This window comes from Alexandromys fortis, unplaced genomic scaffold (genome assembly GCF_014885135.2).
Source record: "Alexandromys fortis isolate MF-2015 unplaced genomic scaffold, M_Fortis_MF-2015_v1.1 scaffold_230, whole genome shotgun sequence".
NCBI lineage: Eukaryota > Metazoa > Chordata > Mammalia > Rodentia > Cricetidae > Alexandromys > Alexandromys fortis.
The window spans coordinates 1,158,742-1,176,959 of record NW_026068206.1 but is presented as its reverse complement, the minus strand read 5'-3'; the positions used below and the strand labels follow the sequence as shown (position 1 = coordinate 1,176,959).

At 35.2% G+C, this 18,218-nt stretch overlaps 1 protein-coding gene across 1 annotated transcript in view; it reads right to left on the bottom strand.

Annotated features, from left to right (window-relative positions):
• Chm (CHM Rab escort protein) overlaps positions 1 to 18,218 on the bottom strand; it is a 170,023-nt gene that overhangs the window by 115,663 nt on the left and 36,142 nt on the right. Inside the window, exons 3-4 of the mRNA XM_050130219.1 lie at positions 7,273 to 7,345; positions 5,896 to 6,020 (exon numbers count right to left, since the gene is read on the bottom strand). Of these exons, the coding sequence (XP_049986176.1) occupies positions 5,896 to 6,020; positions 7,273 to 7,345 (198 nt within the window). The remainder of the gene's footprint in view (positions 1 to 5,895; positions 6,021 to 7,272; positions 7,346 to 18,218) is intronic.

The window sequence follows — 18,218 nt, the reverse complement described above, 5'->3', positions numbered from 1 at the left end:
GATTCCTTCAAAATTAGTACAGATCAGATTTGATTGGGGGAAACTACCTGAAAATCTTTGCTACAGACATAAAGAAATAAACCTAGAAAAACCACAAGAGAAGTGACACATATGCTGATCCCTTGACAAGGGGACACCTCTGAGACTGGTGATAAATCTTGTTGGATACAGAGTCCTCATGACTTTCATATGGCATGGACAGAGGTTTGGTTATACAGTCAAACTTATAAAGTTGACAGATATCTTTAACCTGCTCAAATATAAAACAAAAAAATCGTTGACTAGTTTGTGTACAATGCACAGTCCATACTTGTATTAATACAGATAAAAATATTACTTTTGAAAATCTGAGTGTTTTCAGAGCAATGAAAACGGGTGGCCCAGGAGATCACAGCCTTTCTGTGTGCCTCTGTTCCTTTACAATTCTGTGTTCAGAACAACTTCAAGGCTACTAGTTGAGATGGTCTACCCTCACAGTCTATTCTATCCAGGACGTCAGATAAGCATTGTACTCTCTCATTACACAGAGATGGAACAACAAATGTTATAGCTAGTGTTTTTAGTAGCTGGCCCCTAGAACCATCTCTCCTTGTTCTCTTTCTTGCTTCTTCTTCTCCCAGATTTCTCATTCTATTTATTGATGTGGGAAGGTCATATGTCTATCTGTTGCTTTCATTATTTAATTAATAAAGAAACTGCTTGGCCTGATAGGTCAGAACATAGGTGGGTGGAGTAGACAGAATAGAATGCTGGGAAAAAGGGAAGTGAGGTCAGACATCATGGAGCCAGCCACCAGGTCAGACATGCTGAATCTTTCCCGGTAAAACACCACCTTGTGGTGCTACACAGATTATTAGAAATGGGTTAAGCAAGATATGAGAGTTAGCCAAGAAGAGACTAGATATAATGGGCCAGGCAGGGTTTATATGAATATAGTTTGTATGTTGTTATTTAGGGTGTAAAGCTAACCATGCAGGAGCCGGGCAGGACGAAAAACAGGCCTGACCGCAGCTCTCATCTACAATTTATCCTCTCTACCTGCCAGCCCCACCTATGCTTTCTCCTGCTTTGCTATTGGCTGTTAAGCTCTTTAGCAGACCATCAGATGTTTTAGACAGACAAGGAATCACAGCTTCACAGAGTTAAACAAATATAACATAAATAAAAACAACACATTTTACATCATTAAAACAAGTACTCCACAGCATAATCTAAAGTAACAAACCTTAAAATATTATTCTAAAACAGGGGACTGCTGCAGATTATTTAACTATGTAAAAATGATTCACAATTAACTATGTAAAGACGTGGTACAATTGTACATGTTGCAGAATATTTAAGCATGTAAATATGTATTGCATATGTTTTATGTTGTGAAATATTTAATTCTGAATAGATTGTTGCATTTGCTTATTATATAAAGATGTGTTGCTGTTTAACTTGCCTTCTTAAGGCACTTGATTGGTCTAATAAAAAGCTGAATAGCCAATAGCAAGGTAGAACTTCCAGGCAGAGAGAGTAAACATTAGGAAGAGTTTTTAGCCTTTAGAGAAAGAAAAGGAGATGACAGGGAAGTGCTAGGGTCCAGACAGACAGACAAGGTGGAAGCAGGAAAGTAGGACATATAAAATGAAAGAAAGATAAAATGCCCCAAGGCAAAATAAAGCTGAATAAGAACAGGATAAATTAAGTTAAAAGAGCTAGTCAAACAAGCCTAAGCTAAGGCTGAGAATTCATAATTAATAATAAGTCTCTGTATCTTTATTTAGGAAGGTTGTTCACACCCTAAATAAAATCATGACTACAGTTAACTGTATTTCTCCTTTTGCACATTTTCTTCCTCAATATAGCATGCGGTAGAAATTGTGTTCTTTTATTTGATATGTACTTTGCTCTAAGGCCATTCACTTCTGATTTGCATAGTATATTATGTTTGCATAGTATATTGTGCTGCTTTTCAGATGTTTATTCCTAAAATAAATATTCAATGATTACTCAAAAAATACAGAAATTAGACAACCCAAACTCTTCCATAAAATTGTATTAATCTTGACTTTCTGCAATATAACATATTGTAGAAATTTCTCTAGTTGCTACCAACTTAAATGTTTTTATGCATTATAAAATATATCTGAAATATCAAGCTTTCCTTACATTTATCCAGGAACAAAACTTCATGAGGTTAGCAGTAGCAAGTAACACTGGTTCACTACTCAACCATAGCAGCCTTTTTCTTTATATGAGATAAACTGAGCTCATGACAATTTATTGGGCGGAAGGTACCCAGCCCTAGGAATGAATCATGACCAATCACATTTTAAATTTTAAATTTATTTCCTTTTTGGTGTGATGGACTTAAAAGTGTGCATGCACTTCAATTTTTATAGAAAAAGTTAAAGTAGACTCCTTTGAAACATCTTGGTAAATATTCTCTAGAATTTTGACTATAAGTTATAATATTAGTATATTTTATTTACACAAATAAAACCTAAAATATAAATATATATAAATAAAATATAATTATCGATCTAAAATCTATATTCTCCCATTTCCTTTCCTGTATAGACATTTTAGTTGTGTGTGAGAACTTGTCTGGAATCATGACAACCATCTAGCTGGCAACTATATAGAAACCCTGGATGTAAAGCTAGAAGTTCACCTTTATCATTTCTTAGTACTCCAACATGCATAAGCTAAACAGGCTACAAATCGTCTGACAACTACCTGATACACTCCTATCTGCCTACTTGTTCCAACAACTTTTACCTGGCAAGCCTTCACAGCCTAAAACACACTTATTATAAACAATAATAAACAACTTCCTCTAAACTGAATAATGCAGCATATACTATATTGATTTTTCTATTTCATTCTTTTTGTGGACTAATGCCATAGTTAATATTATTTAAGAAGTATACTGTTTATGTTTGTGGCGTTCAAAATGAAGAAATGCAACTTCAGATTCCTGTCACAATAAAATCTTCTTTTTTGATATATCAATCCACTAAAAAGTTGCTTCATTTGAATATAAGAAGCACATTTTCCTTCTGGTTTAACTTTATAACAAAATTGGGGAACTATTAGTCATTAATATTCAAAAATAGAGAAAAGGAACATAGGTAGTTGACTTACATTTAGACCAATAAGATTTCTTCTTCCTAGGCTCAGTGAGCAAAGATATTTGTCCTCAATCAATTCTGACAACTTGAGTTTGATCCCAAGGTAATAAACACATGGTATAAAGGAGAGAACTGAATCCAGTGTTTCTGACTTCCACACACATGCATGTGAGCATACACTTATATAAACATACAAACCCAGAGACAAAATTAATTTAAAACATTATTTTCTTACTAAAGAAAAAAACATGAGTATGAAATTAACATGCAATAAATTTTCATCTAAGAACTATTTGCATTTGTGTGACCCAAGTGGAAATAAATAATGCTGTCTGCTTTCTCCTAATCTGTATAAGATTTAAAGCTAGAAAAAAATGGTTACTTTAGATCCCCCATATAAACTAAGAAATATTCCTGAGTATATAGACTACAATCACAACAAATTAAGGATAATGGAATACCGTATGTCATCATGAATTCAAAGCTCAAGGCTGGGCAGTATAGCAAGGTCCTCTCTCACAAAAACAAAAACAAAAACAAAATTGAAAAATAAAGGAATGTTGCACGACTTCTAATTGGTCTTAATAATAAAAGCCCAGAGTCAGACAATGGGGAAAATGCTGAGAAATCAGAGATAAAGGAGCAAAACCACAGCCACCTTACCTACTCAACTTCTCAGCCCCAAAAGACTGAGTTCCTGTCTCCTCCTGCCTTATCACTTCCTCTCTATGCACAGCGATATCATTTCCTGTCTTAACTGCCTCTCACTGAGCTTCAGTTTATCCACTTCTAACAAACCATGTGCATGGCTTCAGCACAGAATAAAAACATCAAATGTAATACGATATATTAAGGAGAGCTATAGCAACGGCCACTAAAATAATTACCAACAACTGCAGGTACTTTTTTTCCCCCTTTCATTAATCAGTTGTTTAACTGCAGAAGATAACTTAAAGGTAAAACAACCTTTCAACAGCAAAAGCATTAGTAGGTTCAAAGAGGCAGAACTCAGGATAAAACTCTGACAAAATAATCTTCATAATCCCTAGAGTCTGATGTTGAAGCAAATGTTTTGAGGCTGGGGAGTGGGGAGAGAATATATACCTAATCCTCATACCACATACCAAAAAATACTCAAAGTGGGTCATGAACTAAAATGTACAATATTTATCTGTAAGAAACACTTTTCAATGAAATGAAAGCTTCTGGAAGTACATCCAAGTAAAGAGATCTCAGACTCAATGCCAAAAACCGAATATACAGAGAGAAAAATGAATACATGGCAGCGTGTTAAAATTTGCAAAACCTGCTCTACAAAATATCCTGTTTAGGAAGAATGAGAACACAAGTTAGAATTCAGAGAAAAGTATTTTTAAACTAAACAGTTAACAAAGAACAAATACTTGAAAAAGAATTCTGCAACCAAAAAAAAAAGGAATTCTATTTAAAAACTTGTAAAAGATATCAATCACCAGACAGTTCACCCAAAAGACATATGAATGACAAATAAGTACAGGAAATGATATACAAAATCAGCCATCAGTGAAATTCACTCTAAAATCAAAAAAACAGGAATGGGGATGTTGCTCAATTGGTAGAATGCACAGCTTGAACAAAGCAGTGAGTTTGATCCCCAGCATTGCATAAACAGAGGGAAGGGTACACAGCTGTAAGCTCATCACTCTGGGAGGATGAGACATGAGCAAAGACAGGAGCTAGAGGCTAGCCTAGCCTAAGCAACATAAAAAGATCCAGTGCCAAACATTCAAAACAAGTAAAAATAAAAGGGCTATTCCAACTGTTCCACCTCATAGACCAATAGGGTAAGAGACAGCAGACCCTCAGAAGGGTAATAGGAATGTACCAAGCTAAAAAGACTGTGTACATCAGAGGAAACTGTCAATCAAATGAAGAATCAGTCCACAGAATAGAAGACAGCCTTTGCCAGCTCTATTTCTGACAGAGGGTTAGTGACTAGTACACACAACAAACAAAAACAATTTTGTACATCAAGAAAACAAACCTAAATTTACAATGAAAAATTTATTGCTAGTTTATTTGAAAAGTATCCATACTGACTTCCATAGTGGCTAGATCACACTTATATAGTAGTGTATAAAGAATGCCTTTTGTCTACAATCTTTGCTTTTCCTTAAAAACTATTTATTTTATGTGTTTGAGTATTTTGCCTGCATGTATGCATGTACACCACATGTGTGCCTGGTGTCCAAGGAGGTAAGAAGAAGGCATCTGAGCTCCTAGAACTGGAGTTATGGGTCATTGCATGCCGCCATGTAGTTGCTAGGAATACAACCTGGGTCTTCTGCAAGAATAGCAAGTATTCTGAGACATCTCTTGAGCTGTCACCCTGCTTTCATATACTACCCAGGACCAAATGACAAAGGGTGGTACTCTTCACAGTGAGGTGGGTCCTCCTATATGCCCCTACAGACTGGCCTACAAATCTAGTCCCATTTTCTCATTGACATTACCCTTCCCCAGATGACCATCGCTTGTGTGAAGTTAACAAACTTACCAGCACAGTCCTACTGTAACATAGGATTTTTACAAAGATAAAATGAAATGTATGGCATTGTTAGGAGTTATTATTATTATTTCAAAAATAGAGAACACTGAAAGTCACAGCTAAAAAAGAGGGTAAGCCAGTGTATCGATTTTACTATAGCAATCTCCTTGGTACTCAATTTTCCTGAAGAAGTATAAAAAGGGGGAAAGGCTATTATCTTACAAATTGCTACATAAATAATTTTCATACCTGGCATAACAAAACACTTCTACATGTTGAATTGTTTTGTCCTTGCTACTAAGAAGGATAGCTTCCTCATTCTCAAGAATCTGTGCTTGCCAGCTGGAATTTTCAGTCACAACATCACTGTTTTCCTAAACAAAACACAGAAAAGGAGTTTTAACTAAGTTGAAAGATCTGAACTTAAAATTTCCAAAAAAAAAGTATCTTGTCTTAAAATCATGTTTTTATTTTTATCACAACAAAATTCAATGCTTTAGAGTAACTGAATTGACTCAGTGTGTCAACTTCAAAGGAGGCAGAGGAAAACTATTACATAAAATCTATTAAGAGCTAGCTTTGGTATACATGTGTCTATGAGGCCATGTTGTGCTTGGAAAATGCTTGTTGATGTTCAAGATGTTGAAGTCATCTACCTCCTCTGGTTCTTAAAAGTCTTTTGTTCCATCTTCTGCATAGACAGATCCCTGAGTTTTGAGGGATGGGCTATGATATGGTATAAACATTCCTTTTATACCATTTCATTTCAAAATCTCTCACTCTCTGTATATTGTCCAGTGGGCCACACTCAATTTTGTGCAGTGGTATTTAAACTATAATATCACCGCAGTTTTATCACCCATGTTTTCATAATGAGCAGAGTTAATGCTGCTACAACAGTCCATTAAATAAATGAAAGTAAGTACCATGCGTAATAAAGTAATGGAATATTTTAAGTATGAAATATTTTTTAGCTAACTGAATAGATTCCTGGAATATTATCATACTCTATTCCTAACCGTCTCAGCTAATTTGAGAGACAGCAGGGTCTGAGTTCATGTAAGATATACTTGGTATAAGTTACATCTCAAGCCACATATACCCATCTATATTAAATGTGTCTTACAAAAAATGTTAACCTACATAGCATGACTAAATCTCCACACCACACTACCAGTTACCTCTGAAACTCTTCTTTATGATAATGGGTACTCAACAGTTGTAGTAACATGAAGCTACCACAGAAAAAACTTTCTGAACCTCAAATTTTTTCTCTTTTTTCGTTAAGTGCTTCTGTCATGTGACAGAAGTAAACACACAAGCCAGAAAATATTCCAAATTAAATTTTTTTCTTCAAATAAGTGATTAACATTGCTTTAGATTTTATATAGTAATACAAAGACCAACCAATATAGGTGAGAATTTACCATGTTTCATAAAATGTCTGTGAATGCTTCTCAGAAAAATGTTCCCTTAAATATATAAAACATTAGCTAAAATGTAATTGTGTGTATTTTTGTCAAGCTATCTATCTCATATGACAGAGAAAACCATCTTCTCAATGGATGGACACCATATGACAGGAGACACCACCTAGTGACTTGCAATATCAGCTAAGAACTTTACCTGGTATTCCTTTAGCCAGGACAACAGTCCTGAAAAGCTGAAACTGGCCCAGTTTCCTCCATAGTAGCTTCGTCTGTAACAATGAAATACAAAGAACATAAAAATCAAGTCACTTATAACCTACACTATCCTTGACCTTTAAACTCATATCATTTTCCAATATACGAGTCCCAAGTGTTCCAAAGCGCACAGCATGGTTTGCTGACATAAGAGAAGATAGTAAATATAAGCAAATGGCTATTCTCAGATCTCAAAGGTAACTTTCTCTGATATAAGAGTTTTTCTTCAGTGATCATAGGGAAACTCAGTCTCAAATCACCAGGATGAGTTCTAGTATGAATCCATCAGAATAATAAAGAGTCACCACACTAAGCACTGATGGAATGGTGTGCAAAAGTTAATAAACTTTCAAAAATACATAGTAGCTTCCTAAAAAAAACAAACAAAACAATGATACAATTATGTAATGATCCAGCAATTATATTTCTAAGTGATCACAGAAGAAAAAAGGTGTTTTCCAAAAAAAAAAATCTTTCATCACATTAAATGGCCCAAAGCGACAATATCATTAACATGAAAATGTGTACAGAAGCTATGCTATACCCACAGGATTATATACTTTTTAGTAATGTAAAAGAATAAAATACTGCCACAAACAACAACATAGATCAATTTCAAAATTTTTATTCTGAATGAAAGCCTTAGCCACAAAGAGTATACATTGTATAATTCTATTAATGTGACATTCAAAAACAAACTAATCAATGACTAAAAAAAAAATCATAAGAGTGGTTGCCTCAGAGTGGGAGTGGTAAGTTCTTAATTATATAAGTATATGCAATTTCAAGAACATATTTAAATGATATACTTAAAATCTGTACATTTCACAATATATATTTGTCTTTGAAAAAAGCAAATATTAAGTGCTCACTAATAAAGTTTATGCTAAAAGCCTGAGTGACAGAAATTACTGAGGTGTACAAACCAGTAAGGCGGAAAGATTCATGGATCCACAGAATGAGTACATGGATGGTTACATGATATACAGCAGCTACATCCAAATGACAACTATAGGACCTAGGCAGTTAAATCATGAGTGTTCACTGAATGGTGTCTTTTTTTTTTCAGGTTTTGTGTACAGTTGAAAACTATCAACATAAAATGCAGGAAAAACAGAAGTAATCTAAGTTTTTTGAATACTGACCATAATATGTCAAGTTCCAAGGTATTTTCACCTAATTATGAAAAGCTTAAGAAAACCGTAAGAAGGACATTCTGGTGTTTCTTTCCATTATTAAGTGCCTTGAGGTCAGTTCCTGGTCAAAACCTATTTTTCTCCCCTGCACTTGGTCATATGGTTTTTGACAGAGCTAATTGGTCCTAGTATTTTTCCATGCAACTCCCATTTTCTACTTTTCCTGTTGATTTGTTCCTAACATCAGCATCTGGTGATCTCATCCAATTATGTATGTAAAAGGTGAAACATGGTTTTCATTACTGTGGTCTTTCTGACAAAAGATGGCAAGACAACTATTAGCAAACACACTATGAAACTAGAAGATTCTAAATAAACTAATTCTGATAACTTTATGGCTTTAAATATGGTTGATGGCATCCCTTAAATAAAGATACTAGGTATCAATATCAAGAGAAATAGAAAAAAAATCAATATGATTTTCCAGAATAATCCGTGGAATAAACTACAATAGATATGACAGAAATTAAAGCCACAGAACATTTTGTTTTACCTTTAAAGGTATTGCTTTAGAACTGTGACATTTAAATCTAATTTATAAAATGTTTTCTATTATGTTTAAAACTGATTCTACAGGGGAAAAGAAAACTAGTTACTAGTTTTGATTTTTAAACCTTGGAACCATGATTTAAAGACAAAGTGAGACTGTGAGAAAAGCGAGGGGGAGATGGCATAGCATGTTGCCTGCCAGTTTTGTGTCATCACTGCCTCTCTACAGCAAGTTGAGGAAGAAGCATTTTATGATTTTATCATGGAAAATGAAGTACATTTCTGCTGTCAGGAACAGTTCCCAGTGATGAAAAAGACTTCCTTGAAACTAGAGTCTCTGGGAAATCATAAAATAAATAGCTACGATAGAAAGCAGGAAACATAAAACTAGAATCTAAACCCTCTAATGTCCCATGATAATTAAGTGTCTTAAAGTCTTTAGCAAAAAATAGACAAAAAAGATTCTAATGAGGCATTTTTCTTTCATTTTAAGATGATCCCCACTTATTATACTATGTAAAATGTTGATCTTAAAACTTTACAAAATATGGCTTTAAGTTTTCTATAGTTTTATATAACCTACTCCAAATGCCACCTAAGTTTTTCCAGATACAATAAGGAAATGACGTCAAAAATTGTATCAATTAGCACAAATCAATAAATAACATGTTATTGACACATTGATTATAAATTTCTTAGATTTTCCATAGTGTTTATATTACTTTCCTTAATTTTATCAAACAGAAAATATAGAAGAAGTAGAGAGGAAGAGCATTAAATACGTTAGAGTCTATAATAAGCCCGCTTTCTTTTCTATTTGGCATCATAATTATAATTCTTTACTGACTATTCAGCAGCAGGGACAGATACAAGATGCTATATATTATATACAATATTGTGAAATAGCTTATTTAAGCAAGTTCCCAAACACTGACAAAAGACAAAGCTACTGACATGCAAGCAAATTCATCTGGGAATCATTTTACTTATGAAACCCACAAGTGAAAATGCATTCAGAAAGATAGGTAATAAGGTAAAAAAAAAAACTGCTCAGTGAAAAAGAGAACCGACCCAGCTAAACTTTAATAATACTTCACTATGTCCCAATATCTTACAATTCCTTTTCCTAGGGCAAGACTAATAGCATTTTCCTTTGCTGACACTTTATCTTTCCAAGTTTGTTCTCAGAAGTATTTTCTCTTTGATTTCCAGCATTTTCATGAAAAAGACACAAAGTGTGTCATGTTATAGGTGAGCCCAATGAGACTTGGTACTAGTCAAGGCAGCCCAGTTCCAAATGACAGAACCAATGTTCAAACTCGGTTCTCCAAAATGTTAATCCTGTTCATACCAGTACACAAATTTGCAATTTTTAGACTAGAAAGCATTAACTAGTCCTAATGGTAGCTGTGGTTCAATAAAGACACCTGCATACTGTGATGGACCTTGCCTCTAAGCCTAAATTCTCGTTCTCCAAAATGAAAACATGGATTGATGGTTAATAGTTGTCCCAAGGGGAGAAAGCATAGTGGCAAAATAAAAATGGGAAACATGAGGCTTCAGGCTTCAAAGAGTTAAGAAGAAATGGTTTTCTAGTGTCATGGCTTCTCAAACCCATTAACTATTACAATGACTGCTGGAGCTTTTCAACAGAGAATACGGTACTATATGGCATTTTCACAACTTCAGCTGACCAATGAGCACATTTCTGAATGGGGATCTTGAAGGAAAGAGGTTTAACAGAACACATTTTGAGAAATATTAGCTGAATTCACATTACGGGAAAGGAAAACAATCTGCATTGAACTTGGCATTTTATAATCACTTTTTCATTTAAGCTTTATGTACCTTGTCTAATTTACTCAGCTAAGAAATAGTAAAGTTGGAACATGAGCCCAGGGCATAACAAACCCAAAGCCTAACCCCTGCTTCCTAAATATTACCTACTATAACCTATGGGTTTCTCAAGTTTAAAATTACAAGCATAAGTAAACACTAGAGTGACTTATAAGTAAAAGCAATGGCATCATTTTAAAATCTCCAGATGGTATAGTCTATTTTTGTTTCACTTTGCTTAATAAAGACAGTATAATAATCTCAACACTTTGTCTATTCCAATGCCAGAACTAGAGGGATTGTTCATTTCTAGGACTTGAAATCTCACTGGATCTTTCAAATTCTGAATGAATATGTAGAAAAGGAAAATAATTCTTGTCATATCTACTAGTATTGGTTTTACCACTTAGAAATGAGTACAATATGCCATTTAAAGTAAACAATGGATCAAACCTGCTTCCTTAGTGCAGCAGGCAGTTTTCAAGCTCATCAAAAAACAGTCAGTTCCACTTCATTCTGTTGGACTACTACAGTTATGACACGCCACTATCATCTTGTGAACAAACAATAGGCCATAATTCTAGGACATAGAAAATATATTTGATTAATCCCTACGAAAGTTTTGTTTAGCAAGAAAGCTGTGGTCCTTCCATTATCCCCTACAATCTTAGACAATTCGATTGGGCTTCTATGGCAGAATCTGAAGATATAATTCTAATACTAGAAAAGATGACCAGACCCTTCCTTCATTGTAGCTTTTTAAGTAACAAAAATTGTAGGCATTTATCATGTATGACATGTTATAATGTTACTAAATGAGTCCTGTTATGTTACAGGGGGATCCTTTAACTATCGGGTAAATCTTGTAGAAAGAAATAACCAGGTGATTTTTCCAATCATTAGATTTAGTGAGAGATTTTCCTATGTTTGCAGTCATTAGTTATTCTATGTGAGTCCAAGGTAACAAGGCAGACCTATGAATCCATAACAAACTTATCTTCAACTTTTATTTTCCCATGTGACCTCATCTGTCCCCACAGATTAAGTCATTTATCATTCCTCTACTGATGACTCATCAATTGGTATTACAATGTGGGATCCTCAAAACTCAGATATGAAAATGCAGACCATGTGTCATCAGTTTATTAGACACCTAACAGCTTATTGGACATCTCCCATCATCAAACAGTAAAGATGAACTTCAGTTCTATATAACCAACAGACAAACACTACTATTAGTCATTTAGTCCAAACCAAGTCTTCTTTCTTTCCTCATCTCAAAAAGAAACAACCAAACAAAACAAAAAAAAAAAAAAAAAACAGCAAAACCAATGGTACTATTATAGTTATCTTTGCTAAAAAAAAACTTGAACTTCCCAAATATTTCAAGTGTCAACTGTAATTAGTTTGTCAGACCTCTTCTGTTCTGTCCAACCTCCCTCTGTTGTCTTACTTCAGGTATTCAATACCCATTAGTCTGTCTTATTGCATTAGTCTCACCGAAGGTTTTCCTATCTCCAGCTTCTTCCATTTTCAATACAGCCTCAACATTAATAGCACTGTGATCTGGTTGAGAAACCACAGTATATCTTTCTCAGGCTTAAAGCTGTCTGATGACTTATTAATACTTCCAGAACTAAGTACAAAATCATAATACCACATCAATTTTATAAACTTTTTGTCAATTAAATTTGTTTTATTTTACATCCTGATCACCTTCTCTCCTTCCGTTCTCTTCCCAACCTCCCCTCTGTATTCCCCTTCAGTCCACTCTTCCTCCTTTTCTATTCAGAAAGGGGCAGGCTTCCCATGAGTATTAACAAAGCATGGCACATCAAATTGCAGTAAGATTAAGCACCTCACATTGTATTCAGACTGGGCAGAAAACCCAGTATGAGCAAAGGGGTCCAAAAAGCCAGTCAAACTGTTAGGGGCAGCCCCTGGCCCCACTGTTAGGAGTCCTGCAAGTAGACCAAGTTATGCAACTATTACATATATGTAAAGTGCCAAGGTTGACTTCATGCAGGCTCCCTGACTGTTGATTCAGAGTCTGTCAGCCCCTATGAGCCCAGGTTAGTTGATTTTGTGGGTTTCCTTGTGATGTTCTAGATTCCTCTGGCTTCTACAATCCTTCCTCCCTCTCTTCAGCAGGATGCTCTGAGCTTGGCCTAGTGTTTTGCCTGGGTGTAGTCTCTAAGGACAAGTGGGGTAGGTACCAATCTGTGTTAACCCTATAATCTTATCCCTTCTCCATATGCACTAGCCACGACCTCATATGCCTGACTGAACCAAATGCCTTCCTGTCTCTTTTACTTGTGATATTGATTGCCTATACAATGCCAAAATTATAGTCCATCACAAAACTAGTAATGGTACTGGCCAAATCATTCAGAATTCCCAAATCCATCATCATCTTTTCTGTGCAGCCTCCAGTTCTCCACCATAAAATCATCCAAAGAACTGTGTGTCACAGTGTCACAATTTCCTATAAATAGATTGCATGAATGCTTACTCCAATAAGACCAAGAGAAACTTAAGAATATACACTGTCTGCCACATAGTTATCATGATCACTACATTTTCCCACTTACAAAAAATGAACACAGAATAATACATAACAATCTGAAGAGCTCTTTTGCTAGCAACTAACACAATTCAGTGTCAGTCAAACATTGGTGGATTTACAGATAACATGAAGAATAAAAACCAGAAAACTTAAAATGGCCGCAGTGGAGAACAGAAATTGCACTTCAAAAGATTGTGTGCTGACAAGTGGCAGTGGTGCCTCTTTGATCCCAGTACTTAGGAGGCAGAAGAAGGCAAATTTCTGAATTCAAGGCCAGCCACTGTTACACAGAGAAGCCCTGTCTTCAAAAACCAAAACAAACAACAACAACAAAAAATATGTTTTCTTCCTCTCCTAGTTTTCCTATCCTCTACTTGATGATGCCTTCCACTTCTTACCTTGAGCCCCTTCTTGCCCCTCCTTATCACAGTAAGGCAAATCAAATCTTTTTCATTAACGGAAGAAACTGGACTGTATTAAGTACCTTTCTGTTGCTGTAATAAAAAACTATGAGCAAAAGCAACTCAAAAGAGAAAGGATTCATTTTGGATTACAGTTCCAGAAGTTGCAGAGGGATAAAATCTGTAATGGCAGGGGAGGCATGGCAACAAGAACAGAAGGAAAAAAAGACAACGCTTCATTTGCATAGAGGAAGCAGAGAGCAGAGCAGAAGAGGAGGCAGTAGAGTGGATCTATAAGTCCTCAAAGCCTACTCCTGAGACAAACCGCCTCCAACAAGGTTCCACCTCATTAAGGGTCTATAACCTTCCCCAAACAGCGCCACCAACTGGAGACCTGAGCCTATTGGGGGTGATTTCTCTTTAATCACAGCATGCTGCAACAGGAATGAGTTAAAAGATTTGCTGTTTACACTGTAGGTCAGTCACCTTTCGAGAAGCTGATTGATATTCTTTAAACTCCTAAGCAACTGGCAAGAACAGTAGTCACTTCAAAGTAAAATCATATCAACAAAAACAAAAATAAAATGAAAACAACCGCACATAGGAGAAAAACAAATGAGCAGAGAAAAAGGTCAAGGAATGAGCACAGGAAAATCATACACACACACACACACACACACACACATTTATATACACAGAAATCCCACAGACACAAAAATCAGAAAGCATAATGTATATGTATATGACTTGTAAGGAGGGGGGAAAACGATTCTAAAAGTACCACAGAGTTCAATTGTGCTGACCCTCGACAGCTGGGCATGGGATCTGTCCTTAGTGTGTTTGTATACCCAGTGAGACTCTGTTGAAGAAACTAATTTTTCCTTTGTCTGCGGTTATCAACAGTAGATAGTTTCCACGTTAGAGGTAGGAGCAAAAAAACAGACAACCTAAGCTTAATTTCCACTAAAAAGGAACTTCACAGTAGGAGTAGTGGCTGAATCAATATTGGTTTCCTTTTATGAGTGAATAATCACAGAACACCTAGAGTATTTTTGAGCTTTCATTAGAGAAGGCATCATTTCACTTAACTCTGCTTATGGAGAATTTATTTCCAGGGAAGAAAAATATATACAAAATTGATTTGACAGACAATTATAGATGCAATTTCTGAGGTGATTCAATGAAGTGAAACTTTTTAAGCAACAAAACCTGCCTCTACTAATAAATCCATAGCTTTCCATAAAAGGATTAAGGCAGAAAATGAAGCTAACTCTCAAAGCTATCTTTCTATAGTGTCTTATATCCAAGATGAAAGTCAATAGGAATTACCACAACAACCTCCATTCAACTCCAATCACCAAATCTAACTGATACTCCATTTTATTTTGTAGTAACTCTGATTTCTCGTTCATGGTGTAATTATAAATTTTAAGATGTTTAAAATCCATATCTCTTATTCAATGTTCAATGACAATAATGAAGGGTTCACCTCATGGTTTTCAAGGACTAGAAAAATTACATGGATTCAGTTGGTCTTATAGCTAGTTACTTACATGCATTCATTTCTAGAAAAGTTACAATCCTTGACAAAGCAGAGATGCTTTCTCACAGTGGTACAACACATATTAATAACTACATTGAGAAGAAAGGATGCTCATTCACCAGCAGAGGAAGAATGAATGTAAGTAGCTCCGCACTATGACTATTAACAATCTCTACTGGCCTTAGAAAGCTCTGGAAGAAAACATTAACTCTTTCTTAAAGGTGGAAAAGTTGCCAGAAATCCTGATACTCTCCATCATATAATGGAGATTGAAGCTCAACTCTGAAATGGCAAATAGACTTGAATTACTTCCAAGACATCAGCCAGAATCAACTTTCCTTATATGTTCCCAAATGATCTCATTCAGTTGTGTAATTTGGGTCAAATATTTATTTACCTATTTTAAAAGCTGCCTTTTTCATTGTTCTGTCACTATCAGTGCTCCATAATAACATAATATCACTATATATATTTGGTTTTTGAGACAGCATTTCTCTGTGTAGCCCTGGAATTCTCTGTGTAGACCAAGTTGGCCTCAAACTCACAGAGATCTACCTGTCTCTGTGTCCCAAGTGCTGGGATTAAAAACATGCACCACCAACATCCAGCAGGCATTACATAGAAATGTAAAAAACAACTCACAGTCAATACATCGTAGGGATGGTACAACAGTGTTATGACGTTCACTCCACATCAACTCACTTTACTTATGTGTTGTTCACTCATGCATTTGTTCTCCTATCATAAAACATAATGCTGTAAAGTCATTGGATAGAACACACTAAACAATGTATCATATTACAAAAACTAGCATATGGATATGGTGAAATGTATACTGAGCACACATATACTCATACAGAGAAAATATAATAAACACATTAATTCTTTAGCATTACCACAATTATAAACAATTCCTTTGAAGTCAATAAAACTAAATCCTATTAGTGAGACAAAGAAATCTAGAAACCGACAAATATGCAATAGTGGTATTATCAGTTCTTATCCTTAAAATAACATTATTTAGGTAAATACGCTTCATTAGTAAAATTAAAGCCTAGAAATATTTAAAAGCACAGGACTGAAAATGAAGTAGTTACGTAAAGCCAAACAAATTATTTATGATAATATTTAGATATATGCTATAAATCCACTTAATATACAAAAATGTTTAATGACATAAAAATTTAAACATTAAATATTTTAATGTTTAAAATGAATGTTGAACCTATTCCTTTTATTAGAGTCTGAGAAAAACTGAATTTAAAGTAATTCAGTGAGGTAACACCATCATTTTCAATGGACAGTTTAATTCCTCACTTTCATATGAAGAAGTATTACAGGAGAAACATGAACAAAAGCAAAATAAAACTAAATAAGGAAGAAGATTGACCAGACCACATAGACAGCTATGGAACAAGTATATTATATTCAAATATTGACTTCTGTTCTCATAGCTGAATCTCGCATTAGCAACTTAAGTTTAAAGTAAACATTAGTGTTTACATTGCTTTTATTTATTTATTTATTTATTAAAGATTTCTGTCTCTTCCCCACCACCGCCTCTCCTTTCCCTCCCCCTCCCCCAACCAAGTCCCCCTCCCTCCTTAGCCCAAAGAGCAATCAGGGTTCCCTGCCCTGTGGGAAGTCCAAGGACCATCCTCTTCCATCCAGGTCTAGTAAGGTGAGCATCCAAACTGCCTAGACTCCCACGAAACCAATAGGTACAGTAGGATAAAAAACCCATTGGCATTGTTCTTGAGGTCTCAGTAGTCCTCATTGTCCGCTATGTCTACATTGCTTTTGTGAAACAGAAAATCTATTTCTTTAAAAAAAAATTATAGTAACAAATAACAACATAAAAGCAGGTGCAAAATGAGGTTCTGAAGTTATTTTGAAAAATCAAAGGAATAACTGAAGAAATCCATCTTCAAACCAACATCCAAGAGAGCCAGCCCATCACGTCAACTTATTTACAAGAGAGAGAACAGCATGCCTCTTCCCCATGTATGCCTCTTGTTCCCCTTGGGCAGACAGTCTGAAATGGATGAATGAAGACTCTGATGTAAAAGTTGAGGCTGGACAGGTACCAGTTTTGAGTATGATGGGTCACACTAGCATTCAAGTGCTTGGGAGTAGTTCTGATTTGGAAAGGAGTTAAGAAGAAATTGTCAGAAAAAAAAAAGTTGATTTGACATTTTGTATTTTACATATGCATGTCTTGAACTTTTAGCTTCTCTTTTATCATCAACATCCAGACACTATCTGACAGACATTAAATAAATCATTATGCAATGAAAAAAGAATCCCTCAATGATAGTTAAACAGGCAGGTTACTAATACTAACGCCTTTCCCCCCTTTTACTGAAATCAGATTTTTTTCTCACATAATATTTGTAAAAAAATAATACAAATGTTAAAGTACCATGTCATATAGCAATCCCAATTCCGGGTATTTATTCAAAAGAATTAAAGTGAGAATTAAAAATATTTGCTAGCTCATATTTCTAGAAGCATTATTTGCAATAGCCAACAACTTTAAGCAGCTCAGATGTCTAAAAACTGGATGTCAATCTGTAGAAGAATGAAAATAGACCCATATCTATCACCTTGCACAAAACTCAAGTCCAAGTGGATTAAAGACCTGAATATCAGTCCGAACACACTGAACCTGATAGGAGAGAAAGTGGGAAGTACTCTACAACACGTGGGCACAGGAGACCATTTCCTACGTATAACCCCAGCAGCACAGACAGTAAGGGCCTCATTGAATAAATGGGACCTCCTGAGACTGAGAAGCTTCTGTAAAGCAAAGGACACTGTTGCTAAGACAGAAAGGCAACCCACTGACTGGGAGAA